At 39.3% G+C, this 21,676-nt stretch overlaps 2 protein-coding genes across 7 annotated transcripts in view; one reads left to right on the top strand and one right to left on the bottom strand.

Moving 5' to 3' along the window:
- The window catches only part of RPRD1A (regulation of nuclear pre-mRNA domain containing 1A), a 98,356-nt gene extending 89,072 nt beyond the window's left edge, over positions 1 to 9,284 (top strand). For 3 of the 6 annotated variants that reach the window (XR_016387625.1, XR_016387624.1, XR_016387620.1), the window contains one exon: positions 4,932 to 9,284. The gene's annotated coding sequence lies outside the window, so the exon portion shown is untranslated. The remainder of the gene's footprint in view (positions 1 to 4,931) is intronic. The other 3 variants (XR_016387623.1, XR_016387621.1, XR_016387622.1) reach the window with 2 other exon arrangements.
- RMP24 (ribonuclease MRP subunit p24) lies at positions 3,252 to 11,535 on the bottom strand. The gene is made up of 5 exons (XM_022586990.2): positions 11,341 to 11,535; positions 11,188 to 11,210; positions 8,714 to 8,913; positions 6,932 to 7,131; positions 3,252 to 4,581 (listed from the first exon to the last, which is right to left on the bottom strand). Exons 1-5 carry the CDS (start codon positions 11,415 to 11,417, stop codon positions 4,428 to 4,430), a joined length of 654 nt encoding a protein of 217 aa, XP_022442698.1. The 5' UTR covers positions 11,418 to 11,535; the 3' UTR covers positions 3,252 to 4,427.
- Between the last annotated feature and the right edge of the window lie 10,141 nt (positions 11,536 to 21,676).

The raw sequence follows: 21,676 nt of genomic DNA, 5'->3' as shown, positions 1-21,676 counted from the left end.
TTTATCATAAATGGGTGTTGAATTTTGTTAAAAACTTTTTCTGCATCTATTGAGATGATCATATGGGTTTTATTCTTCAGTTTGTTAATATGCTGTATCATATTAATTGATTTGTGTGTATTGAAGAATCCTTGCATCCCTGGGATAAATCCCACTTGATCATGATGTATGATCCTTTTAATGTGTTGTTGGATTCTGTTTGCTAGTATTTTGTTGATTATTTTTGCGTCTATGTTCATCAGTGTTATTGGTCTGTAATTTTCTTTTTCTGTGATATCTTTCTATGGTTTTGGTATCAGGCTGATGGTGGCCTTGTAAAATGAAAGTGGGAATGTTCCTCCCTCTGCAATTTTTTGGGAAGAGTTTCAGAAGGATAGGTGTTAGCTCTTCTCTAAATGTTTGATAGAATTCTCCTGTAAAGCCATCTGGTCCTGGACTTCTGTTTGTTGGAAGATTTTTAATCACAGTTTCAATTTCATTACTTGTGATTTGTCCGTTTATATTTTCTAATTCTTCCTGATTCAGTCTTGGAAAGTTGTACCTTTCTAAGAATTTGTCCATTTCTTCCAGGTTGTCCATTTTATTGCCATGTAGTTGCTTGTAGTAGTTTCTTATGATCCTTTCTATTTCTGCATTGTCAGTTGTAATTTCTCCTTTCTCATTTCTAATTTTATTGATTTGCGTCCTCTCCTGTTTTTTCTTGATGAGTCTGGCCTAAGGTTTACCAATTTTGTTTATCTTCTCAAAGAACCAGCTTTTAGTTTTATTGATCTTTGCTATTTTTTTTCTCCATTTCTATTTCATTTATTTCTGCTCTGATCTTTATGATTTCTTTCCTTCTACTGACTTTGGGGTTTTTTGTTTTTGTTCTTTTTCTAGGTGCTTTAGGTGTAAGATTAGATTGTTTTGAGATTTTTCTTGTTTCTTGAGGTGAGACTGAATTGCTATAAACTTCCCTCTTAGAACTGCTTTTGCTGCATGCCACAGGTTTTGGGTTGTCGTGTTTTCACTGTCATTTGTTTCTAGGTATCTTTTTATTTCCTCTTTGATTTCTTCAGTGATCTCTTGGTTATTTAGCAGCACACTGTCTAGCCTCCATGTGTTTGTGGGGTTTTTTACAGTTTTTTTTCCTGTAATTGATTTCTAATCTCATAGCGTTGTGGTCAGAAAAGATACTTGATACGATTTCAATTTTCTTAAATTTTCCGAGGATTGATTTGTGACCCAAGATGTGATCTATCCTGGAGAATGTGCTGTGTGCACTTGAGGAGAAAGTGTATTCTGCCACTTTTGGGTGGACTGTCTTATAAATATCGATTAAATCTATCTGGTCTATTGTGCCATTTCAAGCTTGTGTTTCCTTACTGATTTTCTGTCTGGATGATCTGTCTATTGGTGTAAGTGGGATGTTAAGGTCCCCCACTATTATTGTGTTACTGTCGATTTCCCCTTTTATAGCTGTTAGCACTTTCCTTATGTATTGAGGTGCTCCTATTTTGGGTGCATAAATATTTATAATTGTTATATCTTCTTTTGGATTGATCCCTTGATCATTAGGTAGTGTCCTTATCTCTTGTAACAGGCTTTATTTTAAAATCTATTTTATCTGATATGAGTATTGCTACTCCAGCTTTCTTGTGATTCCCGTTTGCATAGAATATCTTTTTCCATCCCCTGACTTTCAGTCTGTATGTGTCCCTAGGTCTGAAGTGGGTCTCTTGTACACAGCATATATATAGGTCTTATTTTTGTATGCATTCAGCCAGTCTGTGTCTTTTGGTTGGAGCATTTAAGTCATTTACATTTGAGGTAATTATAAATATGTATGTTCCTATTACCATTTTTGTAATTGTCTTGGGTTTGTTTTTGTGGGTCTTTTTTTTCTCTTGTATTTCCTGCCTAGAGAAGTTCCTTTAGCATTTGTTGTAAAGCTGGTTTGGTGGTGCTGAATTCTCTTAGCTTTTGCCTATCTGTAAAGCTTTTGATTTCTCTATCAAATCTGAATGAGATCCTTGCTGGGAAGACTAATCTTGGTTGTAGGTTTTTCCCTTTCATCACTTTAAATATGTCCTGCCCCTCCCTCTTGGCTTGCAGAGTTTCTGCTGAAAAATCAGCTGATAACCTTATGGGGATTCCCTTATATGTTATTTTTTGCTTTTCCCTTGCTGCTTTTAATATTTTCTTCTTTGAATTTAATTTGTTAGTTTGATTAAAATGTGTCTTGGTGTGTTTCTCCTAGGGTTTATCCTGTATGAGACTCTCTGTGCTTCCTGGACTTGGGTGGCTATTTCCTTTCCCAATTTAGGGAAGTTTTCAACTATAATCTCTTTGAATATTTTCTCAGATCCTTTCTATTTCTCTTCTTCTTCTGGGACCCCTGTTATTTGAATGTTGGTGAGTTTAGTGTTGTCCCAGAGGTCTCTGAGACTGTTTTCCATTCTTTTCATTCTTTTTTCTTTACTCTGCTCCTTGGCAGTTATTTCCACCATTCTATCTTCCAGCTCACTTATTTGTTCTTCTGCCTGTTATAATCCTGTTGATTCCTTCTAGTGTGTTTTTCATTTCAGTTATTGTGTTGTTCATCTTTATTTGTTTGTTCTTTAGTTCTTCTAGGTCTTTGTTAAACATTTCTTGTATTTTCTCAGTCTGTGCCTCCATTCTATTTCCGAGATTTTGGATCGTCTTTCCTATCATTACTCTGAATTATTTTTCAGGTAGTTTGCCTATTTCCTCTTCATTTATTTGGTCTTGTAGGTTTTTAACCTTGCTCCTTCATCTGTAGTATATTTTTTTGTCATCTCATTTTTTTTGATGGGTGAGACTGTGTTCCTGTCTTACTGGTTGTTTGGAATGAGGCTTCCAGCACTGGAGTTTGCAGGCAGTTGGGTAAAGCTGGGTCTTGGTGCAAGATGAGGAACTCTGGGAGACCTGACTCCAAGGAATATTCCCTGGGGTTTGAGGTTGTCTGTTAGTCCAGAGGTTCGGACTCAGTGCTCCCACCACAGGAGCTCAGGCCTGACCCCTGGCCCGTGAACCAAGATCCCGCAAGCCATGCAGCAAAAAAAAAAAAAAAAACCCCAACATGGCACATAACAATAACAAAGAATAAGAAATAAAATAAAATTAGAAAACTAATAGATATATTAGAAACAATAAAAGTATAAATGAAACAACTGGAAAACTGAACCACAATAGCCAAAAAAAAAAAAAAAAAAGCCAGAAAAGGCCTTGGCTTAGGCAGGGCGTGGGGCTTAGGCAAGGGTGGGGTTTAGGCAGGGGGCTAGGGCCTATGCTCAGGACCCACGGGGCCAGAAAAGGCCCAAGTGGGGGGTGGGGCTTAGGCTCAGCGCAGCTGGATGGGCCCTGGAGTGCTGCCAGCCTCAGAGTGCAGAGTATCGGGGCCAGGACCTCAGCAGGCTCGCCAGGGCCCAAGTGGGTGCGGGAAATGATAGCTACGTTCCCCCCCAATCCTCATACCCCCAAGGGTCCGTCCCCATTCACCTCTACTCTTCCTCCCCCATCCTCCAATGCCCCCACACAGCCAGAGGGGGCCCTGGAGGGTGGAGGACAAGGCCCGTGACCCCAGCAGGCTCCCTGGGGCCCAAGTGGGCAGGGGAAATGCTAGCTGTGCTCCCCTCTGATCCTCTGAATCCCCGAGGGTCTCTCCACATCCCTGTTGATCCCCTCACAGCGAGTGGGCCTCTCGAGGCATGGGAACCCTTCCCCTACTGCCACCCCTCAGGGGTGCCAGTCCCATTCCACCTCTACTTCTCCTCCCCCCTCGCTCCCCCGCCCATGTTCTGCCTTATCTTTTGGGGGTTCCTGCCATACCCTTGGGTGTCGAGGTCCCCCACCAGCATCTGGTAGGTGCCCTAGTTGTGAGAAGACACGGACTCTGCGTCCTCCTACTCCACCATCTTGACTCTGCCTCCCCATGTTATGTTCTGATATAAATTTTAGACCTAAAAATAAGTCTTCACCAGAGCAAATGAAATGCCACTTATGGTGAAATATTATACTTTATTGTTTTTCTGAATTATCAATAAGGTTACAGACACCTAGAAAGGAGTAAGCACACCTCTCATAAAGATCTCAATTTCCTTATGAAAGAAAATGACATAATGAAAACTTAAAAGAGGAGAAAATAATAATATAACCACTCAATTCCATATATATCTTTACTACTTACAAGGACCTTTCATATATTTTTGATCCTCACAATCACCTGGTGAGGTAGGCAGGTTTCAGTTTTTCATTCTAATGAGGTATTTTCTCCATAAACACTGAAGAATGCCAAGAAAAGTTTGCTCTTGAACCCTAGTTTCCATGTATTTTAAGAATAAATAAGTTCTTTAAAAAGTAGGTTTTCTGACTAACTTTAGTTTCAGAAATTACATTAAACATTTCTTATTTTCATAGTCCATCCTTTACAAAGAAGACAAGAAATTTCTGAAGTCCACCTTTGGATTCTTTTCAGATTCACTCTGACTAAGCAACATTTTTAGTTGAGAGAAGTGTTTCTTTGTTTTGCTCACATTCTTTGAGGAGCAAATGGGTGTTGACTGTCCAGATTTAGCTGTTCTGAAAAGAAACATAAAGCCACACTTAGGTATACTGACAAACAACAGTTCTTCCTTCTTAGCCTAGACACCTGCTACTAGAATCGTTTTCTACTGTTCCATAATTATGGCCATATATGAGCAGTGGCTGTACCCAGCAAAGTCATTCCAATTTTATTTAAAAATCTCCTCACTAAACAGGCTACAGGCAACATTTAGGAGGTATAATGGGTGGTTCTGGAAGCTTCTTTCACCACCTGAAAGAGAAAACTAAAGGCAAAGTGTCATCAGGTCTGAGTTCCTTGTAAGTCTGACACCAAGATTCATGACAGTTCTAAGCAAGGACTTTAAAAACATATTTTTTCTTCACAGCTCAAGACCACTTCTTTCTCAAAAGTGAAGAATATCAACCTACACATATAGGTACCATTCCATTGTATTTTCGCCCCTACAATATAAGCTCCATGGGGCAGACACTTTGTACGACTAACTGTATATTCCACTGCTTTTTAACAGTGCCAAGCACAGAGGACACCCTCTAAAAATATCCACTGAATAGAAGATTCCCCATCTGGTATGTGTGTATTTATGCCTCGTTCTATTTCCTTCCTTCTAATTGTGTTCATCCCCCCAAACAATATTTGGGGTTTGTCAGTCTCATCCCTCTTCTGACTCCCCATCCATGATAAATGTGAACTAGCTTTCTCTTTCCTGCATATATCTAAGAAGGAGTCTGGTCTAAATGCAATTGAATTATTTTAACTATGCCAAATGTTCTTTTATCTGCACATGTCCAATAAAGTAGAAACTTCCATGATGAATTCCTATTGTATCAAACATCAAAATAACTAGGAATATAGAGAAAACTGGACTTGAAATTTTAAATGTCAAACCCAATATAAAAAACCTCAATTCAGTAAAAACAAATAATCCAGTCCTTGCTGAATTTTATTGATTTTCAAGAAACTACCAGACTCTTTTGTAACAAAATGTTTGTTTAAAAATTCCTTTCACAGTTTCTATGGAGCTAAATTTATTGATTAGCATAGTGAAGAGTGTATTGAGGATTATTAAAAATAAAACATGTGCCTAGTCACACAGTTAACTTAGTATCATTTCACAAATCCCTATTCAGTTAGATTTCCACAGGAATTTCTGATACAGGAAACAGCAAGAACAAAGGTTTAGAGCAGGAAAGTAAACTGAGTGGTTCAGTTTTGCTGACACATAAGATGAATTAAGGCAAGTAAGAGAGGCAGACAGATTGGTGACAGGTAGTGGGGACTGGAAATCCATAATGGAGTATTTGTTCCATATGCTACAGAGTGAGGTGCTAAAGCTTCTAATCAGAACTGTGCTTTTGGACTTCCTGGTGGCACGGTGGTTAAGAATCCGCCTGTCGGGGCTTCCCTGGTGGCGCAATGGTTGAGAGTCCGCCTGCCGAGGCAGGGGACACGGGTTCGTGCCCCGGTCCGGGAAGATCCCACATGCCGTGGAGCAACTAAGCCCGTGCGCCACAACTACGGAGCCTGCGCTCTAGAGCCCACGTGCCGCAACTATTGAGCCCACATGCCACAACTACTGAGCCTGCACTCTACAGCCCATGAGCCACAACTACTGAGCCCATGTGCCACATACTGAAGGCCTCATGCCCAGCACCCATGCTCTGCAACAAGAGAAGCAACCCCGTGAGCCTAGAGCTCATGCTCCACAACAAGAGAAGCCACTGCAAGGATATAAGCCCACGCACCACAACGAAGAGCAGCCCCTGCTCGCCACAACTAGAGAAAGCCTGCATGCAGCAACGAAGACCCAACGCAGTGAAAGATAAGTGAACAAATAAATACATTTATAAAAAATAAAAATAAAAAATATCAGACTAGAAGCGCTTGAAACTAGGAGCAGGAAGACTCAGGGAATTATTGTAGTAGTCCTGGCAAAGAGTGAATAATGACCTGAACAGATAGCAGCAGCAGGGAGAAAAAGGAAAGAATAGCTGCAGACACCTTGGAAGCAGGATGGATAGAAACTGGCGACTCACTGGACCAAGACTGAGCAAGTAGGATTGTCAACTATACTCACCATTTCAGGTCAGAATGTCTAGAAGGGCATGTTCATTTACAGAATAAAGAACTTAGGAGGATGGGCAGGTTTGAGTAGTTACCTGTGGGGACATGTAGGGGTGGGAAGTGGATATATTTAATAGGCAGCTGGGAACAAGACCAGGGAGAGACTGGAAGCAGAGGAACACACCTGGAAGTCAGTGCAGTGATGACTTCAACTGCATGGCAATTTCAGGGAGTGTATTAACAGAGAAATTAGAACTCATGGGTGAACACTGGTAATTTAAATAACTTAATGGATTAAGATACCTGAAAATCAATGCTGGGCTCTTGGCTTTGGAACCAGACATATCATGATTTAGTTTTGCAGAACTTAGAGTCTTTCTCTCTGGGGTCTTTAGGCTGAGTTTACTCGCAGGAGTGGTAGGATTGCTCTTCAATGTTGATAGAAAGCTTCTACTTTTACCATGATGTTTAACTGTTCTGTTGCATGTTTTACAAGTAATCAACTGCCATAAAAAGAAGAAATAGTGGGTCTGATTTCTCTTATAATTTAATCCAATAAACTGCATGCTCATTAAATTCATATATATAAGGGACTAAACCAGGTACTACAGGGTGAGTAACAAAGGCTGCCCTCAGCAAGCTTGTAAACTAGCAGCAGGAATCAGACAAGACACAAATTTAAAAGAAAATCTTCAATAAAAAGTTAATGGCTAAACATTTGTATATAATTTAAAACACCTTTTTAAAGATGATAAAGTCTTTACTTTCTCAATGTAAAACCGTGTTTGCCGGGGAATGGAGGAGACTGGGAATGATACCCTTTAACATCTGGAAAGTTGTTCTTTATAACAATAGTAGACATTTAGCATTTTTTTGCAGACAAACTCCAAGTCTTTTCCCAATACAACAATGGCAAAATATCACTGAAAATTTAATTGACTCTTTCAAACCTTTATTCTGTAAATACAGGTCTAAAGCAATTTATAAAACCAATCAAATGAATCCTCACATTCTCATACTTCTTCACTTCATTAGCGATAGAGGTTGACTTTCTTTTCAGGATTCATTTTTCAACACATGGTTCATTTTATAGCTAAATGCCTTTCTTCTACATATCTGACTCACAAGGCACAGGATTCAGCCCAGGCCTCAACAAAATTAAGAGAAACTAGTTTAGCTGAGAAGTACTCTGATGTTCATGAGCAGGTAAAAATGCATTTACAGAGGTCTATTTAGGTTACTTTATGCTTTCTATAAACAATCAATTTTATGACAAAGCAAAATTCATCTACCTGTCCAATTATGGTAAACTCCTAAATATGACAGTTCCAATCTAAGTTATTACCGACTGTAGTCTTGGGCCAGACATAATCTGTCATAATGTCCAGAATGCCCAGCACAGTGCCTGGTAGTAAGCAAGCACTCGAATAGTTGATAAATGTTAACACAAAACATGCAGATAAAGTGTATCTGATACTGGTCTCTATACAGTAAACCGAGTAATTTGCTTTTGGTTGTTTTATTGCACTTAACATCCCCAATACACAGCACTGTCTGGCATAAGATAGATCCTCAATAAATGTTTGATGAATGAACATAAGATGCACTTACCTTTGTTGGGCATAAACTTAAATACATACTCTGACATGGAGCGGAGGTGACTGAAGAAGTAACACTGGTACCTAATACATAAGGCAAGAGGCTTATGTATATCTAATACATACTACTGTTCAAAGAAAGGAACCATTAGCTGAAAAAATAATTTAGTGGTAACTGCAGTTCAGGTGAAGTCACACTGGTGAGCTCAAGAAATTCTCAACTTTGTGAAAATAATTGTGCTCAGCAATAAGATCTGGGCAATTGAGAGTTCACGATGTTTGGTTTTAGGTAATTGTGAAAAACAAAAATAAGCTGTACTCTTGATGAAACAGTAATCACTAGAAAGAAATCCTATGTATATATTTTGACAATCTAAATATACGACTACAAACCTCTGAGTTATATTCAGGCTAATTCTTAACCTCATCTTAAGTGAAAGAAAAGAAAATTCTGGTTTACTTATACATGCTGGAATTGAAATCTTACCAATACACTTGTGGAGTCTTTGTACTTTTTCAAAATTTTTGCTTCTTTAAAACTGAGTGTATAATTTCTTGCTTCTCGATTAAGAAGTTTCTGTATTTTGGGTGTCAATTTGGGTTTGGGTTTGAGACGTACTCGAGACTTATCCTGAACCAGCAACTGGAAACAGTATGGACATGTTCCTTCAAAAGTGCTTTTATCATCTAAAATTAAACAAATGAAACTCACGAGTCAGCAAACAGAATATTTTGTTACTGTAAACTATCAATATTATAAATGCAAGAGTATATTATTTAATACAAGCAAATATACATTTTCCTTAAGCACACTCAAAATATGAGAATTTACAAAAACATAAATCAGCAATAATTTATTTTATAAAACACTATAATTCTATCCATTCATTCCTTTTAGCAACAGATAGGTAAGTCCCCACCCTTTGCTACATTGTTCATTACTTGCTACCAAGTAAAAAAGGCTGTATTTCTCATCAATTTTACAAACACATTTATCACAAAATAACAAATTATATTGTGACTTTTCTTTTTAAAACAATTAGCACAATTTTGTGGTTGTGAGCTGGGTTTGTCTGCAGTACAAGGTAACAGGACAACAGACTTGCCCCAGGACCTTTATGCAATCAAGAAAGCATTCACTGATCATCTACCATGCTAGACTGTGGAGACGTAAATATGGAAGTAAAGGAGTTGCTACCTTTATAGAACTCACGCTCTTGGGGAGCCCTAAACAAAGATAAGATTGGTAAAAACTGCAACAGAATATGATTTAAATGCCCTGAAAATTATTAAACTCTGCATAGACTAGCCAGAAACACTTCCAACAGGCTTGAAAAAAGTCATCACAGGTGACTGTAAACTCTTATCTGTATTTGGAAATGGCATCTATCATTGGTAACGGGCTTTCAGGTACAAGTACAGTGAAAAAGCAAGCATGGTTATTTAGGGAAAGGTAAGGTGTGAAGGTGATGCTGCTAAAAAGGGAGGTGGGCACACTATCTGTTATTCAATAAATATTTATTGGTGAGCCCTGTGTTAAGTGCTAGGGATAGACAGCACTACAAAAAGCCAAAGACCATGTTCGTAACTTAGCTCTGCCAAATGTAAAATTCATTCATATTTACTGAGTGACAGTTAAGTGCCAAGCACTGTTCTGGGTGTGGGAAATACCACAGAGAACAAAGGACAATTCATGCAGAGAGACGATGAATACAACAATGCCAAATGTTAAGTGCTGGGGAGAAAAAAGAAATACAGGAAAAGGGGAATGGGGCGTAGCGATGGAGCTGCTATAATCTTAAATAGGGCAGCCAGTGAAGGCTTTGTGGGGTGACATTTGCAAGAGACCAGAAGGAAGTGAAGGAAGAATCCAAGGAGATATGTGAGGTAAGATTTCCAGGTAGAAGGAAGGGCAGGTGCGAAGGCCGTGAAACAGCACAGGGGCCTGGCAGTGGTTGGAGTTCAGTGAACAAAAGGGAGAGCAGGTCAGAGAGGTAATGCAGACCTATGACATAGGGCCATGAAGTCCCTTTAAAAGATTTTCACTTTTACTCTGAGATGGGCAGTTATTTCAGAGTTGGTAGCAGAGAAGTGACATGATCTAGCTTAGGTTTCTATTAGGCTCACGTTGGCTGCTGGATTGAGAATGGACTGTAGAAATGCATGGGAGCTATTGCCAATAATCCAGGAGAGAAACTGATGGCTTGGACCACGGTGGTAAGTTGGATGTGGAGAGAAGTGGCTAGATATTGGATATATTCTAAAGCCAGTGGGATTTCTGGCGTACTGGCTTGGGGAGGAAGGTGGCTGTTAGTGAGTCAAGAGTGGCTCCTAGGTTTGGGGGCTAATTCTTAAGGATGGGGTTACCATTTACTGAAATGGGAATAACTGGAGGAGGCGGGTTGTCGTGTTGGGGGATAAAGCTTGAATTTTCGCCTAGCATAATATTCAAAAAAAGTTGTCAACGTATCTGGATGAGCCTAGGATTCGCGGGAGTGGTCTGGACTGGGGATATAAATTTGTAAGTCCTCAGTATGCAGAATTTAAAGGCCATGAGAGTGGATGAAAAACTGTCACCAAGGAATTGAGTGTAGCTAGAAAAAACGTCCAAGGGATGAGTCCTGGGACACTCCAACATTTGTAAGTTGGGGAAATTAGAAGAAACCAGCAAAACAGAAGTACTGGATAAAGAGGTAGGAGGTGAACTTTGTGATGGTCCGGAAGCCAAGTGAGAAAACTATTTCGAGTAGCCAGATCAATGCGTCAAATGCCGCTAATAGGTCTGGCAAGATAAGGCACGTTAAGGAATTTGGATTTTTTACGAAACTGAGAAGCCTCTCGAGGGGGTTTATTATGGCAGTGGGTCGATCCGATTCTTTTGGATCATCCTGAGTGTTGTGGGGAATGAAGGCGAGCGGGGCGACGACAGCCTGACCCACAACCAACGGGCGTCCTCCCTACCGTGTGACGAACTGTAGGCCCAGCTGCAAAAGAGAAAGAGACTCATAAGGGACAAGGAAACGCCCTCTAGCGGCTAGCCTCCCTCTCCCCCTCCCTCCCTCTCCCCCTCCCTCCCTCCCTCCCCCTCTCCCCCTCCCTCCCTCCCTCTCTTACAGGAGATAGCGGGCCTGGCCCGGGCAGCTATCCTGTAGTTTCCGCGCCGCAGCCTCAAGGTAGTGCTTCTGCCTCATAGCCACCGCCACCTCTGCACCGCTGAGACCCGGTCACAAAAAGAGACTCCGGAAACCGGATTCCCAACGTGGCGGACTTTGACGTCGGGATAAGAGCTCCCTCCGGAAACAGGTGCCCTAGGCTGAAGGGTTCCGGTGCCTTCACGTCCGGTCCGGCGCGCAGGCGACCCTCCCCCCGCCGTTGGCCCCGCCCCCCGGGTCCCACCCCGTTCCCGCGGGCGAGGTGGCGATCACCTCAGACGATAGTCTGGGCGGAGCAGCTTGACTGGGCAGGGGTGGCAGCGTCAGGAGCCGGGGGTGCCGCCCGCCTCTCCGTCTTTGTCTGGTAGCCTCCTTTACCGTACCCCTGTTGTCATTTCATCAGCCCCCGTCGCCCTCTAAATTTGTGGGCTGGGGTACTGACTTGGGCCGCGGCGGGCGGAAGCGCGGTCCGCAGGGGGCAGCTGGGAGAAGCGAGGCCTCGAGCTTCCTTCCTAACTTCCGTCAACTGAAATTCACATGACATAACGTTAACCAATTTTAGGTGAACAGCTCAGCGATGTTTAGTACAATGGCAGTGTTGTGCAAACACCACTGTTACTAGTTTGGAAACATTTCTATCAGCCTACCGGTACCCCATTAGCAGTTACTCCCCATTCTTCCCTCCCTCCCAGCCCCTGGCAACCACTAGTCTGCTTTTTGTCTCTATGGATTTACCTATTCTGGACATATCATATAAATGGAATCATACGTGGAATCTCTTGTGTGAGGCTTCTTCCATTTAGTATAATGTTTTTGAGGTTCATCCACTTTGCAGCCTATATCAGAACTTCATATCTTTTTATGGCCGAGTAATATTATGTTGTATGTATGTACCATGTATTGTTTATCCATTCATCCATTGATAGACATGTGAGTTGTTTCTACCTTTTGGCTATTGTGAATAATGCTGCTATGAACTTGAACATGTATTTGCTACTGTATCTGTTTTCTATTCTTTTGGATTTATACCTAGCAGTGAAATTGCTGGGTTATACTGTAATTCCATTTTTAACAAGGATTCCAGTTTCTCCACATCCTCACCAATACTCATTTTCTGGTTTTTTAATTCTAACCATCCTAGTAGTGTGAAGTAGCATCTCTTTGTGGTTTTGATTTGCATTTGTCTAATGGCTAATGATGTTAAGCATCTTTTCATGTGTTGTTGGCAATTTGTATATCTTTGAAGAAATGTCTGTTCCACTTCTTTGCCCATGTTTAAATTGGATTATTTGCCTTTTGTTGTTGAGTTGTTAGAGTTTTTAAAAAATATATTCTGAAAAAAAAAAGGAAAAAAAAATATATTCTGGATACTAAACCCTTATTTATCCTTCATTTTTAAGTTCAGGAAGGAGTCAAATGATGCAAAAGTTTGTAAAGAGAAACTATATATTTACCCCTATATAGACATATTTTAATTTTTCAGAAGAAAAGTTATTACGTCTGCTCTTCCCACCTTTCCATCCTGCTTCTGTGAGGTGATCAACATTAGCAGTTGGGTCTCTTCTCCTTCTATGACCTTACACATGTAAGCACTTGTATGAATGTATAAATATCCCCAATCGCCATCACCACACAAACAACAACAACAAGACATACACAAAAACCAAAAACCAAAAATAGAATGTTAGTCCTTTACGATATAACTTGCCTTTTTCCTTAACAACAGGCCACAAACATCTCTCCAGTATACACAGTTCTCACATGTACTTTTTAATAGCTGACAATATTACAAAATGTAATGAACCATAATTTATTTTCCTATTGATGAACATTCAATTTTTTTTCAGTTCTTTGCTAGTTCAACTAGTATACCAGCAAATATCTTGTATATGCTAATGCTTTTTATTTCTTTTGTCTGAATTCCTAAAAGAGAAATCACTGAGTGGAATGATACCCATATTTTAATTTGCTAGATCATTCAAAAAAGGTTGTAGCAATTCACACTCCCAGCATCAATATGTGAGAGAACTGGGTCAAACTGGATGAGTGAAAAGGCGAAGGTCATTAGTTCACTTAAATACCAGTGAGATAAAGCCTCTATTCATTTATTTCTTGATGGTTTGCATTTTCTTTTGTGAAAAGAAATCGTCACTGGGTTGTTTATCAGTTTCTAGGAATCTTTGTATTTTGGTTAAATTCATCCTCTGCTTGTCATTTATGACGCAATGTTTCCTCACTTAACTCTTATCCTTGGCAAGGTTTATAGCATTTTTGCCACACAAGATTTTGTATGTGGTCAAAATCTGCACGATTGGGTCTGGGTTTTCTGTATAGTGTTAAAGGGCCTCGTTTATGCTGAAGCTAGACAACTGACTATTCATCCAAATGTTTTTCTCATACTTTTCTAGTTTGGTTTCTTCCATATACATCTTTTTTAAAAATAAATTTATTTATTTTATTTATTTATTTTTGGCTGCACTGGGTCTTCGTTACTGCGTGTGGGCTTTCTCTAGTTGCGGCGAGCAGGGGCTACTCTTCGTTGCAGTGCACGGTCTTCTCAGTGTGGTGGCTTCTCTTGTTGCCGAGCACGGGTTCTAGGTGCACGGACCTCAGTAGTTGTGGCACGTGGGCTCAGTAGTTGTGGCTCATGGCCTCTAGAGCGCAGGCTCAGTAGTCGTGGGGCTTAGTTGCTCCATGACATGTGGTATCCTCCTGGACCAGGGCTTGAACCCATGTACCCTGCATTGGCAGATGGATTCTCAACCACTGCGCCACCAGGGAAGTCTCTCTTCCATGTACATCTTTAAACCGTATGAACTGTATTTTCACTTAAGTATGAGGTAGAACATATAACTGGAATTTTTTCCAGATGGACAGCAAGTTATGCAAAGATCCCTTACTAGCTAAACTAGTCTTTTTCTACTGGAATTGAAGTTTAAAAAAATATGCACTGAACACTGCATATGTGCCAGGCACTTTTTAAAGTGTCTTGTATTAATTCACGTCATCCTCACAACCCCGTGGCATAGGTGAAATGTCAGCTTATCTATATAAGTTTTTTTAAAATAAAGTTGCATCTGCTTCTAGATATTTTTTGTTTCACTAGCCGGTAAAGCAGAAGAGGAGAAACGCACTGTATACGCATGTGTACATACTCCCCTGGTCCCCAGCACTTTCCTTCAGCTGTTTCCTTCTATCTGCTCTGAACACCGCACTCCTATAACCAGATGCCTCGTCAGCACCACTACTTGCATCACAACTTATTTTCTCAGACACCGTGGGGCCCAGATAGCACCCTTGGCTTCCCCCACCAAAGAGCCATTGCTGCTGCTGCTTCCCACCCCTTGTAGCCACTCCACCCACAAGCTCTGCGGGCTCCCAATCAGAGGCAGATCACGACTCTGCCCACTTCTCCTCACACCTTGGCCATCCTCTCTTCTTTTGCCTGCATCCCTACCTTGGCTCCTACATTCTTTTCCTGCTTCCTTTCTCCCAGTCCATTCTTCACAGGGCAGACAAAGTGACATTCTTAAAATGTAAATCATTTGGGGGGACATGGAGTGTCCTCTGCAAGCTCCTCGTTGCACTTGGAACACAAGCTCCTTGCCCTGCTCTCCAGGGCCCCATGTGGCTGGTCACTGCCCCACCGCAGACCTCACCTTGTCTCACCTACCTATACTCATACTGCTCCTGTCTTGCCAGCCTTCTCTCTGTCACTCAACATATCCTGCTCAGACCCACCCCAGGGCCTTGGCTTTGAATGAGGATCCTTTCCGTGGCTACTTTTCCTCCTCATTCATCTTGGCTCAAATATCACTCTCTCAGAGAGGCGTTCCTTGACCACCCAATAAAGAACTGCTCCTGGCCCACCCACCAAGTCACTCTCTGCCATAACAAGTTTTTATTGTTGTCATAGTAACCTCACTATCTGAAATTGCCTTATTTGTTCATGGTTTACCTGTTCTCCTCCTGTTATCCTCCTGAATGCCTTGGCAGCAGGACTTGGTCTGTCCTTTTTGTTGCTCTTTACGTGGACCCCAGCCCAGGGCCTGGCAACAGAGCAGGGGCTCAATAAGGAGCTGCAAAATCATACTGGAAAGAAAGGAAGTTGAAGGGGTTGAAAAGAAAACTAGTTTGGCCATGAGTTGACAGTTGTTGGCAGTGAGTTTGTTATGTTTATTTATTTATTTTAAACTTTTTATTATGAAAACTCTCAAACATATACAAAATAATCACCATAATATAATGAACCTTCATATATACATCACACAGCAACTCTCAGCATCCTGGCATTTTGTTTCATCTCTAACTCTCCCTACTCCCCTTCAATTATAATAACAATTGTAAACATTTTTAAGGAAAAATGTACTTATGTTGAAATATACAAATCTTAAATGTACAATTTAAAAAGTGAGTATACTCCTATCAAGATATAGAACATTTCCAACCCCCTGGAAGAGGAACTACACTCTATCAAGATTTTCCTCATCCCGTAAGTCCCTGTAGTGATCTTTCCCAGTCACCTGCCCCTCAAAGAGGCACCACTTTTCTTCTCCTTCTCTTCCTCCTCTTCCTCCTCTTCCCCCTCCTTCTTCTTCTCCTTCTCCTTCTCCTTCTCCTTCTTCTTCTTCTTCTTCTTCTTCTTCCTCTTCTTCTTCTTCTCCTTCTTCTTTTTCTTCTATCATATATTAGTTTCACCTGTCCAGAATTTCATACAAGTGGAATCATATGATATACACTTTTCACATAAATTAGTTATGACTTTCTAGAACTTCACATTAATGGATTGAAATAGTATGTACTTCTTTTACTGTTTTTATTGCTGGGTGGCATTCCATTTTATGGTTATACTACATTTTGTTTATTCATTCACCTGTTGAACATTTGGACTGTTTCCAGTTTTTGTCTATTTTAAATAGAGCTGTGATTAACATTGTTACACAAGTCTTTTTGTAACCTATATTTTCACTTTCCTTGGGTAAATAATAGTAGAATTTCTTGGTCAAATGAGCATGTTTAACTTTATAAGAAATGGGCAAATATTTTTCCAAGGTATTTGAATCGCTTTGGATTCTCATCAAGAATGTATGAGAGTTCCAGTTGCTCCACATTTTTGCTAATATTTGGTGTTGTCAGTCTTTTAACTTTTGAACTATTGTAATGGTATGGAGTGATATCTCTTTGTGGTTTCAATATTCACTTGACTGGTGAATAATGATATTGAGCACTTTTTCGTGTGCTTATTGGCCATTTGTGTGACTTCCATTGTGAAGTGTCTATTCAAGTCTTTTGCCCATTTAAAAAATTGTGTTTGTTTTTATTATCAAATTGTAGGAGTTTATTTTATTTTATTTTATTTCATTTCATTTCATTTTGCCGCACCACGCGGCTTATGGAATCTTAGTTCCCTGACCAGGGATTAAACCTGGGCCCTTGGCAGTGAGTGTGTGGAGTCCTAACCACTGGACCACCAGGGAATTTCCCATTATATATTCTTTTTTTTTTTAAAATAAATTTATTTAATTATTTTTGGCTGTGTTGGGTCTTTGTTTCTGTGTGAGGGCTTTCTCTAGTTGTGGCGAGTGGGGGCCACTCTTAATCGTGGTGCGTGGGCCTCTCACTATCATGACCTCTCTTGTTGCAGAGCACAGGCTCCAGACGTGCAGGCTCAGTAGTTATGGCTCACGGGCCCAGTTGCTCCACGGCATGTGGGATCTTCCCAGACCAGGGATCGAACCCATGTCCCCTGCGTTGGCAGGCAGATTCTCAACCACTGCGCCACCAGGGAAGTCCCCCCCGTTATATATTTTTAATAAAAATCTTGACTACCCATTTTCTTAATGGTGTCTTTTGATGAGCAGAAGTTTTAATTTTGCTGAAATCTAATTTGTTAATTTTTGTTATTTTTCTTGTATGTTTATTGCTCATCTAGCCTCAGATTGTAAGATATTCTCCTATATTGTCTTCTAAAAGCTTGGTAATTTTGTTTTTATGTTTAAGTCAATGAGATATCTCAAATTAATTTTTGTGTGGTGTGAGGACAGGGTGTTAGTAGTTCCAGCAACATTTGTTGTAAAGACTAGCTTTTCGCCATTGAATTTATCTAACACCTTTGTCAAAACCAGTTGATCACTTAACTGTGGGTCTATTTCTGGACTTTCTAGTCTGTTGTATGGATCTATTTGTCTACCCTTATGTAGATACCATACTGTCTTAATTACTATAATTTTGTAATAAACCTTGAAGTCAGGTAGTATAAGTGCTCCAGCTTTGTTCTACTTTCCCAGGATTGCTTTGGCTATTCCAGATCCTTTGCCTTTATATATGCATTTTAGAATTTTCCTGCCAATTTCTAAAAGGAGCCTATTGACATTGAATTGTAGGGAGACCACTGTGGGGAGAATTGACAGCTAAAAAATGTTGAATTTAAATCCATAAATGTAGTATATATCTCCATTTATTTAGGTCTTCATTAATTTATCTTTGCAATGTTCTGTTGTTTTCAGAGTATAGGGCTTACATGTCTTTTATGAAATTTATTCCAAATACTTTATGCTTTTGATGGTATTGTAAATGAGATTATTTATTTATTTATTTATTTATTTACTCATTTATTTGGCTGCATAGGGTCTTAGTTGCAGCATGCTGGATCTTCATTGCAGCATGCTGGATCTTCATTGCAGCACATGGGATCTTCACTGCGACATGTGGGATCTTTAGTTGCAGCATGTGGAATCTAGTTCCCTGACCAGGGATCGAACTTGGGCCCCCTGCATTGGGAGCACAGAATCTTAGCCACTGGACCACCAGGGAAGTCCCCAAGATTATTTTTTAATTCCACTTTCCCAATGTAGACATACCATTGATTTTAATATATTGACTTAGTTAATCTCACACATTAGTTTACGAGTAACCTAGTTAAACTCATGTATTAGATCTAGAAGGTTTGTTCCTGTAGTTGATTCCTTAGGATTTTCTGTATAAATCATCATGCCACGTGCAAATAGGGGTATATATAGTTCTTCTTTTTCAGTCTATGTGCCTTCTGTTTCTTTTTCTTCCCTTATTGAACTGGCAAAGACCTCCAATACAATAGAATTGGCAAGAGCAGAAAACCTTACTTTCTTTCTATTATTAGGGAAAATGTGTTTAGTGTTTCACCATTAAGAATTAATTAGTTGTAGGTTTTTCACAGATATCTGCAATCGAATTAAACAAACTCCCTTTTGTTCCAAGTTTACTGAGAGTTAAAAACATTTTTTTTCACAATGAATAGGTATTGAATTTTGTCAGATGCTTTCTTTGCATCAGTTGAGATAGTCATATGTTTTTCTTTATTACCTAAATATGGTGGGTTACATTGGTTGGTCTCTGAATGCTAAACAAACTTTGTATTCCTAGGAGTAAACCCTACTTTTTCATGATGGATTTATGTATTGTTATGTTTGATTTACTGATATTTTGTGAATAATTTTTGTATTCATATCTTATAAGGTCTTTGGTATCAGGGTTATGCTGATCTCATAAAACAAGTTAGAAAGTGTGCCTTTATCCTTTGTGTTCTGAAAGAGTTTAAGATTGATATTATTTCTTCCTTAAATGTTTGATAGAATTTACTAGTGAAACCATCTTAGGCTTAGGGTTTCTTGAGAGTTTTTGGTAATAAATTAAATTTCATTGATAAATATAAAGTTACTCAGATATTCTACTTTTTGTATTAGTTTTGGTAAGTTGCATTTTAAAGCTATTTTTTAAAGGGTCTTCTTTAAGTAAAAAAGAAAAGGCCATAAGTAGGAATAAGAAAATATATGAATTATATTCCAATAAAGATGTTAAAAAAAAAAGAAAATATATGAAAGAAAAAATCTCACTGGTAAAGGCAAGTATACAGTAAAGGGAATGGACCAACCACTTAAAAAGCTAGTTTGAAGGTTAAATGACAAAAGTACTAAAATCAACTATAACTACAGTAAGTAGTTAAGGGATACTCAAAATTAAAAGATATAAAATAAGACATCAAAAACAAAACATTGTGGTGGTGATGGAGTAAAACTTTAGGTGCTTTTAGAATGCATTCAAAGTTAAGGACTATCAGCGTAAACAACTATACATATAAGTCAATATTTAGGAACTTCATGGTAACCACAAAACAAAAACCTACAATAGATACACAAAAATGAAGAGACAGGAACCCAAAAATAACAATAAAGAAAATCATCAAATAGAAAGGGAAGAGACCAAGAGAAAAAAATAACAGGGAAGAACTATGAAAACTACCAGAAAACAGTTAACAAGATGGCAAAAAGTACACGCCTATCAATAATTACTTTAAATGTAAATGGACTGAATGTTCCAATCAAAAGATGTAGGGTGGCTGAATGAATAAAAAAAGAAGACCCATCTATATACTGCCTACAAGAGACTCTCTTTGCATTTAACGACACACAGAGACTGAAAGTGAGGAGTTGGAAAAAGATATTCCATGCAAACGGAAATGAACAGAAAGTTGGGGTAGCAATACTCATTTCAGACAAGGTAGACTTTAAAACAAAGTCTACAATAAAAGACAAAGAAGGACATTATATAATAATAAAGGATCAGTACAAGAAGGGGATATAATATTTGTAAACATATATGCACCTAATACAGGAGCACCTAAATATATACAGCAGATATTAACAAACATAAAGAGAGAAATTGACAATAATACAATAATAGTAGGGGAGCTTTAACACCCCACTTACATCAATGGAGAGATCATCTACTCATCCAATAAGGAAAATTGTCCTTAAATGACACAGTATACTAGATGGAATATACAGAACATTCCATCCCCAAACTGCTGAGTACACATTCTTTTCAAGTGCACATGATATGTTCTCCAGGATAGAACATGTTAGGCCACAAAACAAGTCTCAAAAAATTTAAGAAGATTGAAATCATATCAAGCATCTTTACTGACCACAATGATATCAAACTGGAAATCTCTTACAAGAAGAAAACTGTCACACCCACAAATATGTGGAGACTAAATAACATGCTGCTAAACAACCAATGAATCAATGAAGAAATCAAAGGGGAAATAAAAAATACCTTGCGATAAATAAAAGTGGAAACACACTTTTCCAAAATCTATGGGACACAGCAAAAGCAGTTCTCAGATGGAAGTTCCTACTGATACAGACTTACCTCAAGAAACAAGAAAAATCTCAAATAAACAACTGGACTTTACACCTAAAGGAACAGAAAAAGAAGAAACAAAGCTGCAAAATTAGTAGAACGAAGGCAATAATAAAGATCAGAAATAGAGACTAAGAAATAATAGAAAAGATATATGAAGCTAAGACCTGGTTCTTTGAAAAGATTAAAAAATAAACTTTTAGCCATACTTATCAAAAGAGAGAGAGAGAGAGGGATTAAATAGATTCAGAACTGAAAGGAGAAATTACAACTGATACTACAGAAATACAAAGAATCATGGGACTACTATAAGCAATTACATGCCAACAAATTGGACAATCCAGAAGAAAGCTAAATTCCTAGAAACATACAATCTTCCAAGACTGAATCAGGAAGAAATTGAAAATCTGAACAGACCAATTACAAGTAATGAAATTGGGGCTTCCGCGGTGGTGCAGTGGTTAAGAGTCTGCCTGTCAATGCAGGGGACACGGGTTAGAGCCCTGGTCGGGGAAGATCCCACATGCCATGGAGCAACTAAGCCCATGTGCCACAACTACTGAGCCTGCACTCTAGATCCCACGAGCCACAACTACTGAGCCCACGAGCCACAACTACTGAGCCCATGAGCCACAACTACTGAAGCCTGTGCACCTAGAGCCTGTGCTCTGCAACAAGAGAAGCCACCACAATAAGAAGCCCGCACACCACAACGAAGAGTAGCCCCCACTCTCTGCAGCTAGAGAAAGCCCGCGCCCAGCAATGAAGACCCAACACAGCCAAAAATAAATAAATAAATTAAAAACAAAAAACAAGTAATGAAATTGAATCAGTAATCCAAAAACTCCCAACAAAAAAAAGCCCAGGATCAGATGGCTTCACAAGTGAATTCTACTAAACATTTAAAGAGTCAACACCTATCTTTCTCAAACTACTACAAAAAATTGAAGAGGAAGGAATGCTTCTGAACTCACTCTACAAGGCCAGCATTGCCAAAGCCAGACAAAGACACTACAAAAAAAGAAAATTTCAGGGCAATATCCCTAATGAACATAGATGCAAAAATCCTTAACAAAATATTAGCAAACTGAATTCAATAACACATTAAAAGGATCATA

The sequence above is a fragment of the Delphinapterus leucas genome, chromosome 14 (genome assembly GCF_059928025.1).
Source record: "Delphinapterus leucas isolate spDelLeu-1000000601 "Yukka" chromosome 14, BTC_Dleu_Yukka2, whole genome shotgun sequence".
Taxonomy (NCBI): Eukaryota; Metazoa; Chordata; class Mammalia; order Artiodactyla; family Monodontidae; genus Delphinapterus; species Delphinapterus leucas.
The sequence above is the reverse complement of the archived record's forward strand: the minus strand, read 5'-3'. Positions and strand labels throughout refer to the sequence as shown.